At 41.8% G+C, this 17,770-nt stretch overlaps 2 protein-coding genes across 2 annotated transcripts in view; one reads left to right on the top strand and one right to left on the bottom strand.

The window, feature by feature from the left end:
* Nucleotides 1–4,271: 4,271 nt before the first annotated feature.
* RLIG1 (RNA 5'-phosphate and 3'-OH ligase 1) lies at nucleotides 4,272–14,711 on the top strand. The gene is made up of 7 exons (XM_063322831.1): nucleotides 4,272–4,888; nucleotides 7,004–7,121; nucleotides 7,736–7,831; nucleotides 11,175–11,291; nucleotides 11,678–11,872; nucleotides 13,018–13,187; nucleotides 13,754–14,711. The coding sequence occupies exons 1-7, from the start codon at nucleotides 4,799–4,801 to the stop codon at nucleotides 13,940–13,942; spliced, it is 975 nt and encodes a 324-aa protein (XP_063178901.1). The 5' UTR covers nucleotides 4,272–4,798; the 3' UTR covers nucleotides 13,943–14,711.
* Nucleotides 14,712–14,839: 128 nt separating this feature from the next.
* Nucleotides 14,840–17,770, bottom strand: part of CEP290 (centrosomal protein 290) — a 53,471-nt gene continuing 50,540 nt past the window's right edge. Inside the window, exons 52-55 of the mRNA XM_063322830.1 lie at nucleotides 16,821–16,894; nucleotides 16,560–16,663; nucleotides 15,803–15,909; nucleotides 14,840–15,504 (exon numbers count right to left, since the gene is read on the bottom strand). Coding sequence (XP_063178900.1) covers nucleotides 15,316–15,504; nucleotides 15,803–15,909; nucleotides 16,560–16,663; nucleotides 16,821–16,894 — 474 coding nt within the window. The 3' untranslated portion in view covers nucleotides 14,840–15,315. The remainder of the gene's footprint in view (nucleotides 15,505–15,802; nucleotides 15,910–16,559; nucleotides 16,664–16,820; nucleotides 16,895–17,770) is intronic.

Below are 17,770 nucleotides of genomic sequence, written 5' to 3'. Positions count from 1 at the left end.
TCAACTCTTTCCTGCCTACTAACCATTTGCACTCCTAGAGAGATTTAATCTCATAAATACCCAACTCAAGCAACATTTTTACTCCATGGATCTTAGCAACCGGCATAGCCATTTGTGACTTTATGTCACTGATAGTTATGAAAATTCGTAACATGACAGCTAAGAAAGTTCATATGGCAACCCTATTCAAACGCCAACACAATTCCTTTCTTTGCCTCCAACTTGCTGGGATAGCAGATCATGCCTGGTTGATTTCCCATGCTACATTTCTTGACCTTAAAAGAGATCACAAAAGCACTGGAAGTAAGCACTGGAAGGACATTTTCGTGTGTTTACTTACGCTAATGAACAAATTGTTGATAAAGTATTTTTACTCACTGTTACTTGGTGGCAAAAAATGTCCATTTATAGTACGAGGTTTGCTATGATGGAAAGCACAAGTGATCCTTACACAGCCTGAGGGCTGTGTTTCCCAGAAACAGGAGATGTTGCTGTACTTCTGCTGCAGAAGAACACAGATATTTTCTGATATTGTAAATAGAACAATAAAAATGGAGTAAATGCTTTAGTACATGGTGTACTGCTGTGAACATATGACTAAGGTTTTGTGGGACCACCTTCTGATATTTTAGAACATTGAAAGTTCTCTTTAAAGTTCTCTTCAGCTCCAGATACCTCTAAAGCTGTCTTGAGTTAGGTCAAGGGAGCTTCCATGATGTAAACCTGCTCCCAGATAAGAACAGGAGTAAAGCAGTCTACTTAGTGTACCGCAGGCTTTTCATGAGATGCTGGCAAGAACAAAAATGTAGCAGTCACTTCATTGACCCATGGCTGAGTTTCCTTTCCTGCACAATGGGACAATCAGGTCAATCTCAAATGAAGTCTGCTGTACGACTGCAAATCTTACACTAGTACTCTCTTACTAATAAAGGACATGCGTCTATGGGAGAATAAAGAGTAAGAAACAAAACCCAGACAGATTCCCAACAAAATCTGAAAAACTAAAAATTTGGGAATTGACGGTCTGAGATGACTGTCATTACACTGCTTAGACCATCTCCAAGCTGTTTTTAGAGATGAGCAACAGAAGCCTAATGGGAAAAAATAATACCTATGTGGATTTGCTAAATTATTAGTTTAATTATTGCTGCTTTACTCATACATGTAGTCACACTACTGCTCTCCCTCTACTGCTCAGTATGTTGCCAGCTAAAAAGTCTGCACATTCACAAGGGGAGTCAATTCTGTTAGTCATACTTATTTTTTTTTTATCTCTGCCTTATGAAAGTTTACAGATTTTGGTATCGTCTCTGATAATGCAATTCACTTATCTTTATAAACTGAGGTATATACCGCAAGCATAAGAAAAAATCTTAATTCAAAAGAGGGAAGTGCGCAATAACCATTACCATGAACACATAAACTCAAGTTTATATCCTGCATATGAACTACATCCCGGCTGAAAGCTGTAAATGCCAGGTTGCCAGTTATTTCTTAATGAGTTTCTGTGTAATATTTTAAAGGGAGACGAAGTCACACTTGAAAATATTTCAATATTTGAGGGTAAGTTGCAGCCCGTTCCAGACATTAACAGCCAGGTAACAGCATCTCAAAACACCACCACTTTTGGACTGTAGTCAGTACAGCTGGGCCATCCCTTGAGACACGCTGGGGTCTGGAGCCAAAGCCCCTCTCCCAGGAACTAATGCCTGAATCCCCAATGCTGGAACAGATGCAATAACAAAGAGCCTTACACCCACCCCTGGATTTGCACCAGGTGTAATGTAAACACTTCTTTGAAGGACAAACCCATTTTGAAGGACTTAATTTGAAACAACTGATTTTGCAGAAACTCAGGTAGTTGCTATAAGCAGAAATTATAAACATAGCCTATTTATTCCAAAGGAATCTAAGGCTGATTCAATAAGAAAGTGATGAGCGATCTTTAGGGGCGATTTCCAACGTAGGTGTTCCTTGAGTATTGGAACCCAGTTCACAGGAGAAATTGTCCATAGTTTAGATGATCATTAGCTCACACATCCAAAAATCAGGTATTTTCATCTACAGATGCAGCCGTGATGCAGAGAGAGTGACATAGCACCTTTTAACTTTACATAACAGACCTCCCTTTCAACACAGACATATCAAGAAAATCAAGGATACAAACCACTCTACAATCTACAGCATTTACCTGTGCTTGGGGGGAATAAAAATGGCAATCACGGTCATTCCCAGCTGAGGCCATCTTCACCTCTCGTACTTCTTCTCCACCCTATTAATACCGGCAGAACAAGTACGAAAACGTTAAAGCTGTCAACATTCGGGCAAATTGTAATCTTATCCTGAACACGGTAGTTTTCTTTCAAAAACTGGACCTTCAGAACTTTACCTCTGCTTCTTTTTTGAAACAAAACCCCAGCTGACAGTGAAATACCCTTGAACGAAGGAGATGGTACCTTCACCAGGCTTGCTGAACCAATGAAGGCAGTTGACAGCCGGTATAGAATGTTCCATTTCCATAGTTCCATGGTTGCCAACCACTCCTCCAGCTTGTGACATCAGCATGATGGTGCTACGGGACCTGTCCCATTTGAACATCCTCCTTTATCTCCATTGGTTCAGAGTAAAGTACGGAAAATCAGACCGTTTCTAAGCGGTCTCCTATTCTGGTGTTTCTTTACCATAAAATGGAACAAACCCATTTGGTGCGCCGTAAATAATACACAACTTGTGTCTGCAGGAACTGTGGTCTTGGAAACAAACCTTTGGTACCACAAAGACAAACCTTATTCTTTGACTGTTTCTTGAACCAAGATCCTTGTGCCCAGTGTGTTCCTTACTGTGTCTCGTTCTTTGGATGGAGAAACTTGCTGCTCCCTGTCAGTACACTGTTAGCTGTAACTGCTCACATTGTTGTTGGGGTTCACTGCTTTTTCTTGCTTCCATGACGTCCACTGCCACAGCTAAAGCAGAAAGAAGAGCATACGCTTGTGTCCCTAATTAACACCTCTGTTCTCACTCAGGTCCTAGCCTGCCTCTGAGCAAAAAATATCTTGGGGGGGAAAAGTGGGAAGGCTGACAGATGTGTCCATGAGAAGCAGGTGTCGGTGGTTCGTAGCACCACCAGAAGTGCATGAGACTGGTGGTTTATTGGAGAAAAAACCCCAAACCCACCATGCCTGGACTGGACGGACTAATCACCAGAGCACTCCTGGACTGTACGCCATTGGTCTGCCAGTGGGAAGGGTGACACACGTGTAGGTGAGAAGCAGGTGCCAGTGACGCCATGGGCACGCGGGGTACAAGGCTGGCTCAGTGGTGGTTACACCCGAGCTGGGGAAGAAGTAGAAAGACATTGAAACGACTGGAAGTCTTCTAGTCCCTCTAGGAGCCTGGCAACTTGTTTGTAACTCAAGTATGAGGGGATGGTCCGAAGAGTAACTGCAAAGGAAAATACTGCATGGCTGAGCACTGGCCCTTTGTCACTGGAGTAGAGTGATTTCTACAGGAATGGCTTCAGCTAAGGACAGAATGAAACTGCTCACTGGAGTAAGGTAGGGAGTACTGGTGAGAGCTGTGAACAGAGAACTGACGTGGAAAGGCTCCCACAGTTCTGTAAGCCCTACAACTGTGTAGGGCACACAGGGGAAATAAGTAAAGCTGTACCTAAATAAGGCACAGAAGAAGGTACGGTCAGGAAGAATTCATTCTGTATTGGGTTTGCATGGCAAGGTTTTGGTAGTGGGCGACGTACAAGGGTGGCTTCTGTGAGAAGCTGCTGGAAGCTTCCCCCGTGTCCCATAGAGCCAATGCCAGATGGCTCCATGACACCCTGCTCCAGACAAGTTCATGGAGGACTGTCTCCCATGGGACGGACCCCACACTGGAGCAGGGGAAGAGCGCGAGGAGGAAGGAGCAGCACTGACAACGTGCAGTAAACTGACCACAACTCCCATTCCCTGTCCCCTTTGCTGCTCGGGGGCAGGAGGTAAATGAGGAGTGAAGTTGAGCCCAGGATGAAGGGAGCGAGGAGGTCTTGTAAGACTGAGTTTTTATTTCTCATTGATTGGTAATGAACTGATCTCCCTGAGTGGAGTCCATCTTGCCCGTGACAGCAACGGGTGTGTGATCTCTCCCCGTCCTTATCCTCACCCACGAGCCTTTCCTCGGATTCTCCCTCCCCTGCCCAGCGAGGAATGCAGCCACAGGGCGGCTTTTGGTGGACACCTGCCCCCAGCCGGGCTCAGCCCAGCGCAGGCTCACAGCCTGCGGGCCGGGCAGGGGGCCTGGGCATCCGCCGGCTGCAGCGGTCCCGAGGGAGGCACCATCAGGCACCGAGCGATCCCCAGGCCCGGGGGACAGGCAGCCATGCCCCAGGCCCGGGCGTGTGGCACCCCGGAGAGCAGAAAACCCCCTGAGGAAAGGCCGCCGACCCCGGGCAACGGCACCGCCAACGGCTGACGCCCGCCGCCAGCGCGCGCCACCGGGCGGCCGCCTCAGCCCGGCGCCGAGCAGCTCCACGGCGGGAGCCGCCGCTGCCGAAAGCGGAGCTGCGACAGGCCCGCGGCCGCGCTGGGCGGCGGAGGGCGGCAGAGCCGCCCCCTCGCTAAGGGCTGCTGCACAGAGGCGACCGCGGCCCGCCCCGCTGTCCCCGGCGCACAGGGGCGTCGCGGGGCTCCCGGCGGGCAGGCAGCGGCGGCGGACTCCATTTCCCGTGGCGCAGCGCAGGCGGCCGGGGGCGGCGCAGGCGCAGGTCGTGCTGGTGGCTGGGCCGGCGGCGGGCGCCGCGGCCGGGGCCATGAGCCGTCGGTGCGCGGTGCAGCGGAAGGTGCCGTGTTTGTTCGTGACCGAGGTGAAGGAGGAGCCGTCGGCCAAGCGGGAGCGCCAGGTGGCCGGGGGAAGCAGGGCCGGGGCCGGGCGGGAGGCAGGTGGGGCCGGGCCCAGGCCTGGGTCCAGAGGGAGTCGCTGGGTCGCCGGTAGCAGCGGCGCCGCACGGCCGGTCGGAGCCGGGGGGAGAGGCATCATCATCATCATCGACCGTGTCGTCGCCGCTGCGGGGAGGGGGTCACCCCACTGGCGAGAGGTTTCGCTGCAGACAGACCTTGAGCGAAACGCAGGGGGGAGTTGCATAGGGCTCCCCCCTTAAATGCGGGACAGAAGGGTCCTTTGGGTGCTGTTTCACCTCTGTATGGCTCTTTTCCTGGCAAGTGGATCCAGGTGCTCACCCTGATGTTGTGTTTGCTTTTTCTAAGTACTACGAACATCCATGGCAAGGAATGATGCCACTCCAACGTGCCCGGACTGAGAGGTTGTGTAAAACCATCCTGGCCTCAGCCTTACGGGGAAAAAAATATCTTTTTTTCTTTTCTTTTTTGTTTTCTTTTTTTCTGATTAAAAGTGTATCAGAGTTATGACAGAAGAAGACATTTGAGGCTGTAAGATGTGGAATACTTAGCCAGGTGAAAGTAATGGAGCCCAGTCCTAGTTATTTCTTCCCAGGATGTAAAAGGCAGTGTCAGGACAGGTTGGGATGGCATTGCCCTGTCTAGCTGTAGGCCTCCAACTTGGGTTTCCCAATTTCAGTAGCAGCTCCTCCTGCTGTCTGTCGCCTGCATGACGAACTTGAATCCATCTGGGGGACTTTCTCCTGTTGGTGTTTGACTTCTGGATAGAAGAGCTAAAATGAGTGCCAAAATGCCTGTTAACTTAATTGTACAGCTCTCAGTACTAACACCGTCTTGATTACGGTCATGTAAGGGTACCTGCTTGTGCTGTTTCTGGCTGGGATAGAGTTAGTTTTCTCCATTGTAGCTAGTATGGGGCTCTGCCTTGGCTTTGTGTGAAAACAGTGTTGATAATACAGGGAGATTTTCCTGGTTAGGTGCTTAGTTGCCAGCTGGGCTTAAACAGAGACGGTCCCTAACTTACTGTTCCTTCATATGCAAAAAAGCCGACCGGGGATCAGATGTTGAACTGGTATACGCTATTTTTTTTGCTTTTCAGAATGCAGGAAAGGATAATACAGGGGGTTATGACTGCTAGGGAAGAAGGGCAGTGGTGGGAAAAGCAACGGGTTATGTTTTCTCACTACCCTCAGAATTTTCTTTTTCATGTAATCTTCATAAAATCTTCCTGTATGCCATGTGATACGGTTACAAATCTGATTACTAAAATGTAAACCAGCCATGTAACATAACGAAAGCATGTAAGAAGGTTCTTGTTTTATGAATTCCAAATTCCATTTCGAGACTTTTACAAGATAAGGACTCTCTGTTTTGCTAGCAGAAAGAGACAGCGACCAGTTTACAAGTCAAAGTTGACTGGGGAGAGAGGAGGGAGGGTGATGATTATACGGGAAAATATTTGAATTCAAACACAACTGATTACATGTTTGCAGTGAAACTGTTATAGAAGTCATCCTAGAAATTTCGACGAGTTGTGACTGGATATTTGTTTCAGACCATAAGACCGCTTATTTCCTTGCTTTTTTAAGCAGAAAATTGTTTAGTTGAGAGCACTGATACTGGGTATTTAACAGCAGGGTGCTTTTGCCACCTTGCATTCCCCTGGTCTGTGTATTGCACTTAGATGGTGCCATTGGCTTTCAGCTCTAAACTGCAAACTCGGAGCAGCTAGTCATGAATAATTTCTATTGACATTGTAATACAGGAAGGCACGTCTCAAAATTTTGACACTTTGAACTGGGCCCCTTCTAGTTGACATGCATTATGCAAAGTGGAAGGCAATGTCATCTCTAAACACTGATCAAGAATGGAAAAGGAGAGAGTTTGCAAATAGATTGCCTTTGTTCGTTTGTCTCAGAGCACTTTCCAAACTGTCATGTCTTGAAGAAACAATGGTTTATTTAGATAGTTTTAGAAATCAGCAATATAATGTGTCATACTGGACTTACAGAGTCCAGCTGTAAGGAGCAAGAATCCATCTGGGAATAAGGCAGTAACATAGCCATGACAAGGGTTTAAAATGCTTGTCTTCTTTTCAGCCATTTAAAGTTTTGGCAACTGAAACTATAACTGGGAAGGCGTTAGAAGCAGATATATACAATGCAATTCCTACTGAAAAGGTGGACGGAACCTGCTGTTATGTAACTACCTATAAAGGTAATAAGGAAAATCCATATACAGATTTCTCATGCTGACTAGAAGCCTTGTTTTACAGAGTTTTCACTTTTATTTTTATTGCATTACAGCCTTTGTGAATTCAACTCTCACTAAACATCTTGACCACAAAGTAATAGTTACCGTAAACATAGGAGGTGTTTATAAAGTTGTTATAAATTTTACTCTCTAAAATACATGGAGTATGGTTTAAGTGCCAATCAAGCAACTATTCCAGTTTTAATAATTCTTATTGGTAAATCTTCCTTGCACACTAGAATTTATATAATAAAGTATGTCTAATTTCCTTGAGAAGGATTAAAAGAATTGTGGAGGTTGGGAGGAAATGAGAAGACTGTGGTTCATTGCATCACTGTGGCTCTTTCCTTTACCTGAAATTGTAAGGAAACTTTGTATTAAGCTAGGCAAGATTCTACGAATAGATTTTTAGATTCATATACACTAATGAATTTATGAATTTAAATAGTGTCTTTGGATATAAAATTTCTCTAGTGGGAAAGGAGAATTTGTATCTTGCCTTACATATAGTTGATTTCAGTACTCTGCAGGGTATGGTTACCTCAGTAAATTGCTGATTTTATCTTTCTGGAAACTAGGGCAACCCTATCTATGGGCCAGGCTGGATCGAAAACCCAACAAACAAGCTGAAAAAAGGTTTAAACGATTCTTGTATTCATTGGAAGATTGCAAAGGTTAGTGAAGATTTTTTCCTTCTTTTTAACAATTTAAGTTATCCATTTGGAAAAACACCGCTAGTCTAACACAGGAAATGCCAGTGAGCCTGCTCCAGTTTTTTTAATGTCACTCTTAACTTTACTTCAGGGGAGCTTTAAACTAGAATCGATGGGGAAAAGGAATACCAACACAGTCGCAGGAGGTAATCCAAGGGTTGGCATGGTATCAACAAAGGGTGGCAACGCTAGTGGGAACATTTACACTGTTCCTGGGAGCACGAAGGGTTCAGGAGCGTGTCTGAAATGCTTGTACACCAACACATGCAGTATGAGAAACAAACAGGATGAACTGGAAGCATTGGTCAGCTCCTAGAGCTCTCATGTCATTGGTATTAGTGAGACTTGGTGGAATGAGTCCCATGATTGGAGAGTTGGGATGGAGAGCTACAGGCTGTTCAGGAGGGATAGGCACAGCAGGTGCGGTGGAGGCGTCGCACTACATGTAAGGGAGATGTTCGTAATGATGTGTTTGAGGATTAGGGGAATGGAAAGCAAAGGAGATGTTGTAGTGGGTGTCTGCTACTGATCACTCAGTCAGGATGTAAGCACGCATGAGTTATTCTATAGGCAATTAGGAGAAGTTCCTGGATCAGTAGTCCTTGTCCTTATGGGAGATTTCAACTTCCTAGACATCAACTGGGAATGTCATACTGCTGTTGGAAATTCTTGAAGTTTGGAGGAAATAACTTCTTGTCACAGGTACGCAGTGAGCCAACTAGGAAAGATGCCCTCCTAGACTTGCTTATTGTGATTAAAGGAGGACTCAAGGGCGATGTGAGGGTAAGTGGCCGCCTTGGCCGCAGTGATCACAAAATAGTTTGAGTTTAAAATTTTCAGTGTAATAAGAAAAAAGGATAGCAGAGTTGCTACCCTGGACTTCAGGAGAGCAAACTTTAAGCTATGCAGGGAGCTATTTAGCAGAGTACCCTGGGAATCTGCTTTTGAGGGCTTAGCAGTCCTTGAGTACTGGGCAGTCTTTAAGAACCACCTTGTAGAAGCACAGGAGCAGACAATTCCACTATGTCCTAAGTCAAGCAAGCAAGGCAGAAGACCAGCTTGTCTGAACAGGGAACTCCTCATGGAGCTCAAGAGGAAAAAGAAGTTATATGATCTCTGGAAGCGAGGTTAGACTTCACAGGAAGATTACAGAACCATAGTTCGTATATGGAGGGAGAAGGCATGAAAGGCCAAAGCTCAATTAGAGTTGAAACTGGACAGTGTTGTTTCAGATAACAAGAAGGGCTTTTTTAAGTATGTTAACAGCAAGAGGAGGTCTAAAGAAAACATTGGAATGATACCTGTTGAAGATGGTCATCTGTCTAATAGGAATGAAGAAAAAGTGGAGCCATTCAATGCGGTTTTTGCCTCAGTATTTAATAATACTGACAGACCTTGGGCTGCCTGGTCCCAAGTTGAGGGACTACGAGTGTGGGAATAGTGACTTTCCATTTGTGGATGCTGAAATTTTACAGGACCAGCTGTATCAGCTGTTCACAAGTCCATGGGGCTTGATGGGATTCATCCCAGAGTTACTGAAGGAGCTCGTGGATGTTATGGCAGGACCCTTCTCAATCATCTTGGGATGTCTGGGGAGGTCCCTGCTGACTGGAAGCTAGCCAGCGTTATGCCAATGTACAAAAAGGGTGTGAGGGAAGACCCAGGGAACTACAGACGTGTTAGTCTAACCTCAGTTCCTGGAAAAATTATGGAGAAGTATACTGCGTACTATTGAAAGGCATATAAAGAATAACGCAATCATCATTAGGCACAGTCAGCATGGGTTCACAAAGGGAAAGTCCTGTTTAATTTATTTCATATCCTTCTATGGTAAGGTTATCTCCCTAGTGGATGAATGAAGGTGGTGGATGTGGTATTTCTGGATTTTAGTAAGGCTTTTGGTACTGTCCCTCACAGCATCCTTCTGGACAAGTTGTGGGATGAGTGGGTTGATGGTGCGCTGGGTGAAGAACTGGCTGAAGGGCAGAGCTCAGAGGGTTGTAGTGAATGGGGCTACATCTGGCTGGCGACCAGTCACCAGTGGTGTTCCTCAGGGTTCAATTCTAGGGCCAGTTCTGTTCAATATATTTATCAATGACCTGGATGCAGGTGTTGAATGCACCATTGGCAAGTTTGCTGATGATACCAAACTGGGAGGTGCTGTGGACTCTTTTGAGGGACAAGATGCCTTGCAGAGGGATCTAGATAGATTGGAGCACTGGGCTGTGATTAATGGGATGAAATTCAAGAAGTTGAAGTGCTGGATTCTGCAGCTGGGATGGAGTAATGCCAGGCACAAGTATAAATTGGGAGAGGAGTGGCTGGAGAGCAGCACTGCACAAGGGGATCTGTGGGTGCTGGTTGACAGCAGGCTCAATGTGAGCCAGCAGCGTGCCCTGGCAGCCCAGAGGGCAAACCGCATCCTGGGTGCATCAAACACCGCATAACCAGTTCGTCCAAAGAGGTGGTTATTCCGCTGTACTCAGCGTTGGTGTGACCTCACCTTGAGTACTGTGTGCAGTTCTGGGGCCCACAATTTGGGAAGCATGTGAAGGTCCTTGGCTGCATCCAGAGGAAGGCAGCAAAGCTGGTGAAAGGGCTGTAAGGAATGTCCTATGAGGAGCAGCTAAAGACTTTGGGTTTGTCTAGTTCGGAAAAAAGGAGACTGAGGGGCAACCTCATTGCTCTCTGTGGCTTCCGGAGGAGGGGAAGTGGAGAGGGAGGTGCTGATCTCTGTTCCCTAGTGTCCAGTGATAGGATATGTTGGAATGGATCAAATCTGCACTAGGGTAGGTTTAGACTGGACATTAGGAAGCATTTCTTTACCAAGAGGGCGGTCAAAAACTGTAACAGGTTTCCTAGAAGGTGGTCGAAGCCCTAAGCCTGTCAGTGTTCCAGAGGCATTTGGACAATGCCCTTAACAACATGCTTTACCTTGGTCAGCCCTGAAGTGGTCATGCAGTTGGACTAGATGATCATTGTAGGTCCCTTCCAACTGAAATAGTCTATTCTGTGCTATTGTACTTCTTTTGCTCTAGTTTAAATATAATGTTGCCTATTTAGGTAGCTATTTTTTAATCTGTTAGTTTTGAACTTTTAAACTACCTAAAGGCTACTGTGCTCCTTTAAACCCTTCCTAATTGTAGACCACTTGAGTGTGACAGATGTTGGTGCTTGTACAAAGTAACTGTGACTGCTGTCTGTAAAACAAGGTTTAGATCAGTGGTATTTATTACTTGCATTGAAAGACGATCAAAAGGTAAAACTGGCTAACAAAAACTAAATGTCACATTTATATGTCTAGAATTTGTTTGGAATGTTGAAGAGGATTTCAGGCCTGTTCCAGATACCTGGATTCCAGCAAGGGACATAGAGTTCTCTAACGGCAATCCTTTGCCCGATGAAAATGGACATATGCCAGGTACCTATGACGCAGCACAGGTAAAATGGGACGGGAAGAAAATCCATTTTTTAAGTGAATTAGGGTTAGTTCTAGAGTTAAAAGTAGTAGCTAACATATTAAGAAAACAATTGGGATGTAATTCACTCACTATCCAGAAAGGCTTTGTTCTTCTGACGCATTGAAAATAATCGCAGTTGGCTGCGCAGACTTAAGCTGAAGGCACGGTTGTCACGTTTGCATTCCTCTGACATTTCTCTGAGATACGACATAGTTTTTTCTTGTTACTCTTTCTGTTTGTAGTTAACTGTGGGGTTGTTTTTCTTTTTTTTAATGCATGCACAATTCTAGTACACATTTGGTAACTTCAGATATTTCCTTTGGTAAATTGCTATGTTTTCTCATAGGTTGGGTGCCTGTGGAGAAGAATAGTAAGCAGTATTGCTGGCACTCATCTGTTGTAAATTATGAGGCTGAGATAGCGCTGGTATTGAAACACCACGCTGAGCCAGGACTTCTGGAAATCAGTCCGGTACCATTATCAGAAATTTTAGAACAAACATTGGAGCTTATTGGGACTAATATTAATGCAAATCCATATGGTAAGTTTGTATGGTCTGTTCTTAAACACTTTTTTATTTAGTCTTATTTTTGAGTGAAAACTACACATTCTCTGTATAAGTTTTAAAAAAATGTTCTAAGGTAGCAATGTAACAATTCTAGAAAGGAGGGAAGGGGGAGCTCAAAGAACACTCACCCAAAAATACCTCAGGAAGCTGAGTTGTCATGAGACTATTTATGTCTATTAAACCTCTTTCCACGTGCATGTTCTTTAGGGCAGTTACTTTAAAAATGCTTTACTTTAGTCTTTCAAAAATATTCTCACTGGGAAAGTTGTTTTAAATATTACTATTAAAATATTGAAGTATTTTTTAAGATTGTTTGTTGGTGCCTTTTCTTGACTTTTTTTTGCTTGCTCGTCTGATGCTGTTTAGTCCATTAAAGTAGAAAATTTTACTCAGACTTTTTTTTTTGAGTCCCTAGAGTTAGTCAGAAGTTGCAATTTTTAAATTATGAAATATTTTATTTTTTTAAGGAAATGTAATTTAAGCTGAACTTTGGTTGTGGCTTCTCCCATTAAAAGCCTTGTAACAAAAAACAATTAGGTATGAGCAAAAAGGAGTTCTGAGCTTTGCTGGGATAACTTGCAAGGATGGACAGGAAAAATAATAGTACTTGGTCTAAGCATTTTCTCAGAATGTAAAGGAACTGCAACAAAGAATTCCAATAGCCGTATTCTTAGATGAAGATTTATGTTGAATGGTCAGTGAAGAGGCAGTGCATTTGTTAACAGCCTGGCTTAAGTGTTAATCTGTATTCATAAGAAAATATGCCAGATTTTCAGGAACTAAGATGTTTGTGCTATGTATCATGATCTGAAGCATGAAGAATTCAGCTAGTAGCTTTATCGTTAACTGAGGAGGTGACCAGAAGAATAAAGCAGACAACTGTATAAATCTTTGTTGTGGTTATTTTATATAAATAAAAAGTTACACGAGGAGAAGACAGCTACATTTGATACTTAAAAGTATATTTAACTGTTCTCTTAAAGGCGGGACAATGTTGAATATCTCATAGACATCTACCTTTATAGAGTGCTTTTAAGATAGCCATAATAACAAAAATGAGGAAAATCTTAAATTATCACACATAACTAGCAGAAAGATTTTTGTTTCTTTTAACATAGGATTAGGAAGCAAGAAGCAGCCTGTACATCTTCTTGTACCGCATGGAGCATTTGAAATAAAGAATCCACCCGCTTTGAAACAAAATGACATAGTGTCTTGGTTTGAAGGCTGCAGTGAGGGTAAAGTTGAAGGAATTGTGTGGCACTGCCATGATGGGTGTTTAATCAAGGTAAATATATAGATGGACATGTGAAAAACTGTAATAATTCATAATATGAGAAGTGTTGTGAAGTACTCGGTTTTTGTCTTGTTTTCCAAATTCTTTAGTAGTAAATATTCTCCTAGCAGATCAGGTGACAGTAGAATTAGTCAGCCCAGTGAATCACTCCAGTGACAACATAGTCAACTTTGTCATTATTTACATTATGCTAATAAGTTAAAATAATTAAGAACGTAAAACAATAATTTCTTGCCTGTCTGTAGAGGACACTTTAAAGCTTAATTCTTTTATTTAAAAAAATCATTCCTTGTAATGTTGACCTGTAGAACAAGTATTATTAATAAGAATGTGATTTTTGATTAATTAGCAAGTTTATATTCTTCCTGAAGCTGTGGAGGACATCTTGGTTCTGGTTTGCCTTTTGTGCTTCATTGTTACTCATGTTATTCAGGCAACTGATTACTGGTTATAAGTGCCCTAATGCAGAGGATCCTAGATTTAAAGCTCCCCAAGCTGGGAACTGTTGGGCTACTTCATCAAAATCTCTAAACTGATGTTATTTCTTTTTATTTTAGCTCCATCGCCATCATCTTGGTTTACGCTGGCCACTTGCCGAGACATACCTGAATTCTCAGCCCGTTGTAATTTCTTTTAATAGAACTAAATATGACTGTGACTTTGAACCAAAGAGTTTGTTTCACCATTTTTCAAACTTGGATGGGCAAAGATTTGACAGACTCAAAGATATCAAGTTTGATGCTTGAAATGATTTTTCTCTCAAGTTAATTGTCGTTTGTGCTGCATTCCTCTTACCCGTGTCTACCACAGAACTCTTTACAAATAATCTTCTCTCTTAGGCAGCAGCCTAGGTATTGTGCGATTTTAAGTTTTTCCTAAGTAAGTGACTAATCTTATATAAAGAGAGATCCGACGTTCAGAGCAGAGATCCAGCTTTCAGCATGTTTAATTTCAGTTCTGAAAAATCCTTAACTTTTGAACACATTTCTGGAAACTGTTATAATTGTTGTCTAACACTGGCTGGTCCTAATAGCTTAGCTAATGAATGCAGTCAACTGTAAAAGTTCCATAGGTTGCACTTCTATAAATATAATAATTATGACACTGTTATATGTAGGAATCAGATTTAGGATCTAGTTGTTTTTTAACAGTAAAGGACATATTTCAGGTGGGACCAGAATTAGTTCTGAAATTTGATTTTTTTTTTTAAAAGTTGTAACAATTTCTTTTTTGGGGGGGAACTTTTCACTGTATTATTTAACTGGTAAGCTGCAGCATTATCCTATTACTTGAAAATCTAATTAAACTACATCCTACAGGTAATTCCACTACTTTGGGACAAAAAGAGTAAATAACAGAGAGTATACTACTTCTATTATGGAGATCCGTAGTAATTAGAGAGAGATATGTCTTGGCTTAACAATACCCATTTTCAGAGTGCACATCAATTAGGAAACTTCATCAAGGGCATATTAAATAAGATGGCATATAAATAATAAAGGTGAGAACAAGGGATCATTTGAGTTGGCTTTATTTTATCTGTGCTATAAAAGTTTACATCCAGTTATATAAAATATACAAAATGAAAAATCATTTATCTATAAAATTACCAATCACTTGGCTGAAATACTATAACTTTATTTTCAGTTCTTGGATTTTCTAAAATTGAGGTAAAAAGAACAGATATCCAGCGCACTGACCCTGAGTCCATAGTTAGGAAGTATGATAGCATGAGACAGCAAGAACCAATTACATATTCTCAGCGATCTGGAACTTAGAATACTTAGCACATTTTAAGAGTTTCTCAACTTTTAGGATAAGTCCAAGTTTTCGACTTCACCTGACACCTGTGTATTGCCCACATTACTGTTCTGAATGAAAATACAATATTGCAAAGGAGTTGGGAGAGGTAAAACTCACTTTTATTTTGACTGGTGTATATAAATACTGACCGTAATCTGTTGACTAATCCAATTCTGCACTCTTAAGTCTGTGCCAAACTATTGTAACTTTAATAGAATTGTATCATTCCAAGATAAAAACAGACAAATAAATCAGTATTACGTAAGTGTCCTGGAATTTATTTTCTGTGTCAATACTGAGGATACTAAGCACTAGTCTAATCAACAGAAACGTTGCCAGGACTATCCACTTGAATGCCAAACTCTTGAGAAAGCTGTCTCAATCTCTCTTCTAAAATAATATTTTTTTTTACTTCTTCATTGTAGTTATATTTCAGATCCTCCATTTCTTCAAAAATGGAAGGGTCAAAGTTGTCTAGTTCTTTTCTCAGCTTATTTGTTTCTTCCTATTAAAAAGAAGGGAGGAGTAGCACCTTTATCCAGAACTTAGGAAATACAAAATACACGTCAACAACAGCTTTTTTTGCCTTTTACGTAAGAGGCTAAATGGTGAGAAAATAGGCATATTCTTTGGAGACACAAAAATCTACCCATGAACAGCACAGCATGTTCACTAACAAAAAAAAATAGGTTTTATAAACATAATGTTCGAGAATAGACTTTGTGATAAAATATCAGTTCAGATATTAAACAGCTCTTTCTAGCTAACTGCAATTTTGCTCATTATCTTGCCTTGCAACTCACTTTTAATTGCTGTTTTTCCAACTCTGAGGCCTTCAGCCGTGTCTGGAGGTCAGCTACTTCTGTCATTAACTTGTCGTTTTTATCCTTCTCTACAATTTCATTATGTCCTGCAAAAATAATGAGAATTTGTTATAAAATTTAAGGTAATGAAAATCAATGCCATGAATAATCTTGTTACAGTAATTCTCCATCTCCTGAAAGCTGAAACAGTTAAAGTGCGCAAACCCAACTGGTATCGAAAACCACCAAAAATTCAAATCATCTGGGCTTTTCTTTAGTTCTTGTACAAATTAGGTGCTGGTGTCTAGTTCCCATGACTGAATGCAATACTCCAACGGCCAGTCTATTAGGATACTTTTAAGAAATATGACATGTACAGTTTCTCTGAGTTAAATGCAGGAAGCTTGGAAATAACATAGTATAAGGATCTTTTTAATTATATTCATGATTCCAAGAGCGTTAACTTTTATTTTTTTCCCGGTCATACGGCAATGTGCTGCTCTGTAGCGCTCTGCGTTCCCCATGGGACTGATGCCTGCGAAGTCTTAAGTCATTCACAGAGCTGGTACCTGGAAATAGACGCTCATTCTTTGGCAGCGTGGAACCCGAGGCAAAAGGGGAAAAATGAGGGTTTCAGTGAATGACCGACATTTTACAAGCAGTCTTTTGAGGTTTATAAAACAAATGGTGGTATCAAAAAACGGGTTTAGGCCCAAAATACAGGAAGATCTTTATTTTAGATATTGAAAATGATTACCGGCTGCAGGACCTTGACTTGTATATGTGTGTATGGGGTGCTTATAATCCTCCACCTGGTGAGCAAGTTCTGCTTTTTCTTTCTCTAATCGATTATTAGTTAATCTGTAATATAAAACAATTTTAGAATAATTTTTTTTAAAAAATTATTAAAATATTTTAGAATATAAAATATGCAACTAAAAATCTCAATGGCCATTTCCTGATCATTCTTATTTCGTTTATATTGGATGAAGTATTTATTTATTTAAAAGCACGTTACCTTAAAAGCTGGAGCTCCCTCATAAGGCTTTGCTCTGTCCTTGCACCTTCAGGAAAGTGTTTGAGAAGCTCCAGCTTAAAAGAAAAATTAAGAAAGTTGTACTCATGAAAACAGTATCCATGGATAATGCTGTTCAGATGGAGTTCTCATTGATACAGGATTAAAAAATGAGTGAAACTAACACTAAGGATGTAACCAAGTATTAGGTTATCACAGAGGAAAAAAAAAACAGGTTCTACTGACAGTTTCCACCAAGCTACTTATCTACAGCCTTTTTAAAGTTAGTATAGATCATTGCTACATCTTTCATGAAGGGTGAAGAAAAAAGTACTCAAAAAATAGATTTACAAAGAAAGATACGTAGCTACATTACCATAATTTATACATATGCTTAAGGAAGTGATATTTAAGTGCTTTAAAAATATTACTGACATGCTTATTTGCATACCTAGGTGTCCAAGTTCTTTTTAAACATAATATGAAAAGCTTGTGATTTTGCAATGAAAACCCAAATGAGTGTATGTTGACTAGAAATGACCTGCAGTCCTCAGTTGGACCAGGCCCCTAAGCAGAGGAGGAGTTGGCCTCTAGAAATGCCTTTCCCCAGAAGATGCAGGAGCAAAACATTAGTATTTTAAATACGAGACTATATACAGTTTTGGAATGCAGTGACAATTGATGACCTCTGATAAGGCTACTGTTAGCGATAGGCCTTTGTTCTATTACTACGTAAAACAGTAAGGATTTGGGTTTTTTCATAATCAGTCTCTTTGTTTGAAATGCTGTTAACCTTGACCACATCCCTGCATCAGTATTTGAGACACGAAAGAAACTGGGAAGTGTTGATCCAGAGCAACATCACGCAATGAAAGAATTTTATCTCTTAGTTTTGCTGCTGGTGTACGCTTCATGTTAATAATGCTGACTTTAAAAAAGGCAAAACAAGCAAG

The sequence above is a fragment of the Chroicocephalus ridibundus genome, chromosome 1, assembly GCF_963924245.1.
Source record: "Chroicocephalus ridibundus chromosome 1, bChrRid1.1, whole genome shotgun sequence".
In the NCBI taxonomy this organism is placed as follows: Eukaryota; Metazoa; Chordata; class Aves; order Charadriiformes; family Laridae; genus Chroicocephalus; species Chroicocephalus ridibundus.
This window is presented reverse-complemented; position numbering and strand designations above follow the sequence as displayed.

Excerpts from the sequence above, each read along its gene's own strand:
- RLIG1 (XM_063322831.1), top strand. The coding sequence starts at position 4,799 with ATGAGCCGTCGGTGCGCGGTGCAGCGGAAGGTGCCGTGTTTGTTCGTG. Across the intron at positions 7,122-7,735 it reads TTATGTAACTACCTATAAAG|GGCAACCCTATCTATGGGCC; the intron begins GTAATAAGGAAA and ends TCTGGAAACTAG. Across the intron at positions 13,188-13,753 it reads ATGATGGGTGTTTAATCAAG|CTCCATCGCCATCATCTTGG; the intron begins GTAAATATATAG and ends TTTTTATTTTAG.